The sequence below is a fragment of the Halyomorpha halys genome, unplaced genomic scaffold, assembly GCF_000696795.3.
Source record: "Halyomorpha halys isolate HHAL.00 unplaced genomic scaffold, Hhal_1.1 Scaffold269.1, whole genome shotgun sequence".
In the NCBI taxonomy this organism is placed as follows: domain Eukaryota; kingdom Metazoa; phylum Arthropoda; class Insecta; order Hemiptera; family Pentatomidae; genus Halyomorpha; species Halyomorpha halys.
This window is the reverse complement of record NW_027112099.1, coordinates 720,738-728,367: the sequence shown is the minus strand read 5'-3', so window position 1 is coordinate 728,367 and position 7,630 is coordinate 720,738. Positions and strand designations below refer to the sequence as shown.

Below are 7,630 nucleotides of genomic sequence, written 5' to 3'. Positions count from 1 at the left end.
TATATATAATAACTTGATATAATTTTAGCTTGGTATAGTTTCAAGGAACACCAAAGGCAACTCGTTTTCGGTGAGGCTTGATTTCGAAAGACTATTGTGTGATGTACAACACAAAACTTGAGGATGATTTATCAGAGCGTTTAGTTGGATTTTTTATTGGATAATAAATTTCACGATATTGCTATATGTATACTTCTCTTGTACAGGAAACTCAGACCACAATAATGGAGTACAAAATCCCCATCTTGCTACTTAAAAGACTTATGATACCTTATAAGAACTAATAGTCGATTAATGAGAAAAGAAATAGGGAGTACTCACAACTTAGGCGGCCTTTGCAAACTTTGATGGAGGTTCCATGGGCGGATCCCATAGGGGAGTAGTGCCGCTCTGGTTTGGGCGTCTTCTCGGTAACTTCGAAGACCGCTACCATCATCCTCTTTCTGGTATCCTTCGAAACCTGGGTAGCCTTTTTAACACTGCACACTTTAACTCCAGTCGCCATTTTATAATTTTTTTTTTGTGTGGGCCAAAAACATCACAATTCTAGCCCTTAATATTTTAAATTTAGGTTAGATGTGTCACATGATGATGTTAAGTTATATTTAAAATTAACCTTAACTAGCGAGACATTCTGCTATTCCGCACATGTTGTGTAATCACTAATCTCAGTTATCATTAAGATGTTATAGTCGATTTATTTTAAAGTATTGAATATCCTAATATAAAATCAAATTATTCCAGAACTAGCTGTTGCGGCTTATCATCTATCATCATCATGCGGCTTGGCATCTAATGTACTCCCAATGTAGTAAGCTATGAATTCATCAACCTTTTCTGGCACGTGTAAGGACAAAATTAATGTCGTTGATTGATGTTAGGTGCAAGAATAGTTATGCCGGACCAGAATAAACTTCTTAAAAAGGGGTACCTAAAATTGAATAAAAATGAATTTTAAAACGTTGAGTATTTCTTTCTGAAAGGTCAAACAGCTCATTTTCAATACTTAATTATATCAAAAATAACAAGCTGTATGAAAAAGATTGAGTAAAGTTCGAATCCGGCATGGGTGGATTAAGTTTTGTTTTTGGGCACCTCGCGGAACGAAAACTTGATCTTCACAATTCGGTTAGACGCCAGAAATGGTGAGGTTGAGAGTTAACAAAAAAAAAAAAAAAAAAATAGAATATGAAGAGTTTGACAGGCCCCTGAAAAACAGCAATTTCTTGAAGAAATAGTTATTAAATAAATGTAAAAATACCTAGAAACATTAATTAATTAGCTGCTGGTGGAATAAGGAAGGAAGGGAACCTATAGGCTGGCCCAGTTTTTGTCTTGTTGTGGTGACTTGAGTCACCATTGCCACTTCGACTCAGAAGCAGTGCAGGTTGGACGGGTTGAAATTTATTTCATAAAGGACCCATGGAATGAATCTCGACATTCCTACTCTGGCTAGAATTGGTAGGTAACCTGTAGAATAACCAGCGCGTATGCCATAAATGGCTATGTAGATGTGGGGGGGGGGTGTAATGTAAAATAGATTTGAAAAAACCATAAAATCATTATTTTTGAAGCAATAGTAAATAATTTACCGCTCCTTGGAGGGTAGTTAGGCCTAAGATGGCCGATTTTCCAAAATGGGCTATACTATGTTATTTTTTATTCTCAAACGAAAGATCATTAAACTTGAAATAAAATTGATTATCAACCTACAGTTTACAGTTTGTATTATGCACAAATGATATTGTTATGAGTTGGGAATTGTTTATCGTCCAAGTAACCTAATTTATTAACTAACTATAAACGTATTTATTAAGTGAACAACTATTCTTTTATGGGTATTTTCTATAGCTTATAATAACATTAATATTAAATAAAGCTTAAGAACGATTTATATGTTTTTGTTTTTTTTAAATGTTCCCAATCGTCTTGGGAAGGCTTAAAGCCCTAATGAAATCCTTTATTTATCCATTTAAAAAAAAGGTTATAAGCAAAATTAAACATTATTAGCGCATATCTCAAATAGTATACATTTTTTTTCACGGTTCTTACGCATCAATTGATCTATGAACGGACAAATTTAATAAAGAATATCAATTTTTTTTTTTTTTTTTTTTTTTAAGTAACGTAGTTTGATAGGTCAGTCTAAGTTAGTTTAAATATAATATTTAAATATATGTTTAATTTTAACTAAATATATATACATATATTATTATAAAACTTTCAATTTTGTTCAATTAATCTATATACATCTTCAACCTAGGGAAGACGAAGCAAGGTCTGCTAGTTTAATCTAAATTTCATCTAAATGCCAATCGAATCTAATAATCTAATGTACCAATTCAAGTGTTTCTCATTTTCCCTGAAAATCATATGGTTACCTAATGATCAAAGATGATTTTCTGTAACTATAAATAATTTTAAATAATTTTTTTCATATAGAATCGAAATAAATATTTAAGTCTTGAATAAACAAATGTTTACCATGGAACGTTTTCATCTAAAAGTAAAATAGTACATACCAAAACAAAGTAGTTATATGATCTTCTAGCATTCGATTATATCAAGCTGGTTTACCACATTTTCGAAATCTTGTCATTTAAATTTCGACTAACATTGGATTCTATATGGCATCAGATAAAAAAGTAAACAAATAAACCACATGTAATTAGATGATAACAGAATCCTAACCTGTTTAAAGTAGGTTCTATTGTTATTGATAGTCCGCGATAGTAGTGTGACAGTAGTGATAGTAGTGTGACAGTAGTGATAGTAGTAGTATACTTGTCAAGAAAAAAAAAAATTAAAAATAGGCGTTGATGCATTGAAATTATATATTCATGGAAGTAAATAAACATTTAATTGGGAAATTGTTATGATATTATTTTGATAATTATTTTTGTTTTGAAGATTGTTTGACATGGGCAACCGAAATGTAATGCAAAACGCTTTTAATGATTTGTGATAAATCATGAGGTATGTTTAAGAAATATTAGTGCTAAGTGTGAGGGAATAATATGAAAATAATTTTAGTTTGTCTCCTTGATAATTGCCTAACGGCCGAAACGTTGGAGAATGAAATAATCTAAGTCGAGAGTAAAGGGATAAATTGAAGTTGTTTTGTTATTAAAATTGTTTAACAATTAAAAAACATTAAATTAGAAAACTAATGAAACATATGTTTTATACTCATATTTGCTTTATAACTATAACTGGACGATTCTCCCGAAATTGGGTGTTTTGTGATCTACATCTCTAATACACTTCACAACATTTTTTATATGATTAATTTTTATAACATGCTATATGTCATTGGCTACTACACATTCAGTTTTTAATCACGAAGTCTCTAACATCTAAGTGATGAGACACGACAGAATTATGATTCTTAGTCAGCCTAAATTCCTGTTTTTTTTTGTTTTTTTGTTTTTTTACTTTCAAGAACCTGTGTAAGAAAAATGGAAATGTCGAGGCCAAATTTTGCAAGATGAATTTTACCAAGTTTTCATGTGGCTTAGGTTAAGGAGAATCCTCTATTGCGATCCGCTTCTTACTCAGTGCTCGTCGATGTTTTTCCAATTGTCAGATTCCAAATTTCCCACCAGAATCATATCCTTGTAATATTGTTCTTTGATTTTCTTGTTTGTTTACAAGCTTCTCTTTTCTTTCTCTTCTGTGTATATTTATGTGCGTTACAGACCGTAACAATCCTTCAGTGCATTTCTTATTGTGAATTGCATGAATAATAGCCAATATGCTAAATATTAGTCATTTTGAAAGTCATAGTCATAGTCTTATTGAATTACTTTTAAGTTGTTATTTGTACAGTATTGTAAAAATGTGGTAACTGAAGTAAAGAAGCCGAAATTACAGCAACTAAAAATAATTATAATCAATTATTTAAATATCTATACATACCTTCACTTCTTGCACTCAATTTAGAGACTTCAGATTCCATATCCTGAGGAAAACGCACTACGTCAATACTTTTTGTTCCTTAACTAACAAAAGTAGAGATTCTTTAAGCAGGAAATGAAAAAAAAATAAAAAAATTGGTGACCTAAAGATCGAAAATTCATTAGTACTATATGTTTTAGGCATACAATAAATTTTGCCCCGTATTTGTCTTTCTGATGATCAACAGACGATTTATTATATTTTAAATATGTTTATCCCCCTACCTTACATTACCTCCAAAAGGGCTTTCAACAGCAGTGGAGTAGAACGTTTGGGACACACGCATGCCACTACTGCTCAGAATCCTTTAGTTTATTTTCATGTATTGATTAGGCTAACTTTGATTTTATTCGTTGTATATTTGTTTTATTTTTTGTTAAAAACGAATAATACTGGCGTGTCTATTGCTGATTTTGGCACCTTTCTGATCACTCCATCCGGTAACCTGTTCAGACCTTTCTGATCCACCATCGGTCCCTGCGTCTTCTCCGGTCCAGCCTTGCGGTCTATCCAAATTTTTGACTACTAATTTATTTTTTCTTCCTTATTCGGTGGTCCACATATGTCGGGTGGTAATGCCCTTCCTAGGGTGGAGTGAGTTGTACCCACCACCTTCTTCCATCCGTAGATGAATTCATTGAAGCAGGGGTAATAGTTCTAACAATAGATTCGATTCGATCCCGGTTATCAACCTGGCGATGCAGTCTATTACCACGTGTTCCCCTTTCTCAAAGATTCTACAGGCTAATATCTTTTCTATGATGAATGGTTTCCACAGGAAACACTCCTTGACCTATCAGAATCTGAAAGTGCCTGCCAGAATCTACGAAAGGTCAGTACCGCATAGTTCTCTTTTACCTCCCGACTCAGGGATTTCAGCACTGAGGATGGGTGTTAGGACTGCTAGGACATTTCTGCCAACCGGCAGGATATTGATGGGCGAATAGGCCTTCATTATTTTTTTATCTTTTTCCAAGTTTAAAAGCAATCTCTAGTTGTACTTTGTCTATTTTAAAATTTTTTAAGCTGTATTTCATCACTTTTGATTTTTTATTTTTATAAAATATTCCTATGTTTACATTTCTTTTTTCCATGTTCATATGTATAAAAATGAACACGTATTTATGTATAAAATTTAATTAATTTATTGCACAAAAATCCCATCTCTGGTAATTACTAATTCCCTTATACTGTAGGTATAATACTCTGTACTCAGGTATGATAATAATAATAATGTGAATCACAAAAACAGGGTTCAGTATGTTGTAAGGAGGAACTATTTTTGGAAAAACGCTCATACAAGGAGGTGATTTCAACCGCCAGATTATTCAGGAAATATTAAAATGTAAAGGAAATGGGAGAGTTCATATAGAAAAACCTATGTATGAATTTACTACAATATATTAATATACCTTTTATTGCACATAGAAATTATATACATGTGATCAACAGTAGGAACATGAACCTGTAAATCTAGAAATACAGCTTAACACTATACAAAATACATTGGTTCAATAATTAAAACTAACCTAATATAATAATATTTTATAGAAAATTAATTCAATATTTCAGATCCAACAAGACTAGAAAAGGTTTGTCCAGGGCCCTATTTCATTATGAAAGCTAATAGTATTAGTTCATAGTACAAGTGTAGAAACTAGTGTGGTAATAATACTAATACTTATTTTTTTCATGATAGGGATGACTATTAGTGATATTACAGGAATTAAAAAATACTAAAGTACAAGTTACTATTGTACAAGTCTGTGTAATTGAATTAAGATAAATCTACAAGACTAATAGTATTAGTTTGTACTTTATTATGAAACAGAGCCCTGAAGGTTATTACGCAATTAGAAATTCTACAAAAAAAAAAAAAAAAAAAAAAAATGTGGTGAATAGTTATGTATCATCTCTTATGATTTTTTTAAAAAGTAGCCATATGTTTTACGCACAATATTATTTGTTCGAATCCCTAATTTGGAAGATGAAAGAGGGAACAGATGGATCTAAATTATTTTGTCAAAAAAATATATGTAATAATAATTTTTAATCATTGGTAAATTCGTAAAAACGAAAACGCTAAGTCGTGTATTTATTTAATTATTATAACGAAGTAAAAACAAAGGTTTTATTAACATTTAATTCATACGATTTATCTTAATCAGAAATTTAGAATTCATCAGAAACTTTTTAAGCGAAAGTTCAGCATAAGAGAATAAGTTAACTACCAAATTATTATTCATGGACGACAAAAAATTAGAACAAATATTATTAGTTGAAATTAGAAAGGTATTCATTCAAGTCCTTCTTCAAATCGTGTAATTAGTTCAGTTTGCCGAGATTACACGGTATAAATAAAATATTAAAAGTATTATTTATATAAAATACATATTCTGTAAACAAACTAAATATTTGGTAATTGAAAAACACAATAAGCTTTGCATTTTAAAATACTAATTAAAATACATTTTGCCCAAGTCTGGTGGTCACATACATCAGTGGTTCTCAAACTTTTTTCGCCGCTGCACCTTTCTAGGGCTAAATTTACTATTAGTACTTTACTAAATTTAGTACTAAATTATAATAGTAATTTATTTTTTTTAATCATGTTTTTATTATATTCTGATAAAGTGTATTCGCTTGCGGTACACATGGCAAACGCTCGAGTCACTCCAGGGTGCCGCAAGACCCAATTTGTAACCACTCACCTATATGATAAAACATACCGAAGTAATGTTTGAAAAATAATGATGACTTTGTAATCTCAATTATTGGTAACATTTAAAAAGAAATGTATTGTTTTGATGGAAAATTTTATTTTTTGTTTTGTGTTCATTTAATACCCATCAATGGGCAATGAATCCCTAAAATGTTGGATAAGAAAACTGGAACTATTAAACATACAATAATCAAATGATGTAATATCATCATAAATCACTTAAAATACAGTTTTCGATTTTAGAGTATTACGAAATAAATTAAAATACTTTGAAAATATAACAGGGACGCGTCGCTTAACTACTCCTTCGAAGAGTCTTGGAGGAGGTATATATTTCTTCCTCGGATAGCTAGACGTCAAGAACGTGATTAAGATAGGCGATGTAGCATATAGCCAGTTTGAGGATCTCGATCTTGGACAACTTCTTGTCCGGGGGAAGAGTTGGTAGGAGCTTCCTCAACTCTGCGAAGGCCACGTTGAAGGCTTCGACTCTCACCCGTTCTCTGGTCGCGTGCGCCGTTCTGTATTTGGCCGTTGCTCTACGTCGCCGTCTTCGCTCCTCTCGGCTCATTCCGCTCGTCATTTCACACCTTTCTCTGTAAAAGGGTAAGAGGATGGTATCAAAGGGTATTGATGTTATAAAAATATGGTATATTTTGTCTACAAAAGTTATTGAATGATTAGGCTTGACTAGTGGTATACATGTTTGACAAGAAAAAATGTATAATATAAGATAAATACCAAAATTGTAACCGTACTCCCATTGGGGAAACGTAAAGGAAAATCTCGTACTGTAGAAATAATAAGTAAGAATACTAAATATACACATTAGTATGGACTCGATTCGGTATTTCTCACAATGATAACTTTAATTTTTACAAGGACAGATTATGAAAGGAAAAAATAGAAGAATAAAAGAAGTAATATATATATGGTATATATATATATATA

General features: G+C 31.5%; 2 protein-coding genes across 2 annotated transcripts in view; both read right to left on the bottom strand.

Annotated features, from left to right (window-relative positions):
- Nucleotides 1-2,728, bottom strand: part of LOC106680577 (uncharacterized) — a gene marked incomplete at its 5' end in the record, with an annotated part of 13,708 nt that extends 10,980 nt beyond the window's left edge. Inside the window, 2 exon segments of the mRNA XM_014420371.3 lie at nt 322-552; nt 2,523-2,728. Coding sequence (XP_014275857.1) covers nt 322-505 — 184 coding nt within the window.
- Nucleotides 2,729-6,215: 3,487 nt separating this feature from the next.
- LOC106680578 (helix-loop-helix protein 1) overlaps nt 6,216-7,630 on the bottom strand; it is an 18,893-nt gene continuing 17,478 nt past the window's right edge. Inside the window, exon 3 of the mRNA XM_014420373.2 lies at nt 6,216-7,275. Coding sequence (XP_014275859.1) covers nt 7,029-7,275 — 247 coding nt within the window. The 3' untranslated portion in view covers nt 6,216-7,028. The remainder of the gene's footprint in view (nt 7,276-7,630) is intronic.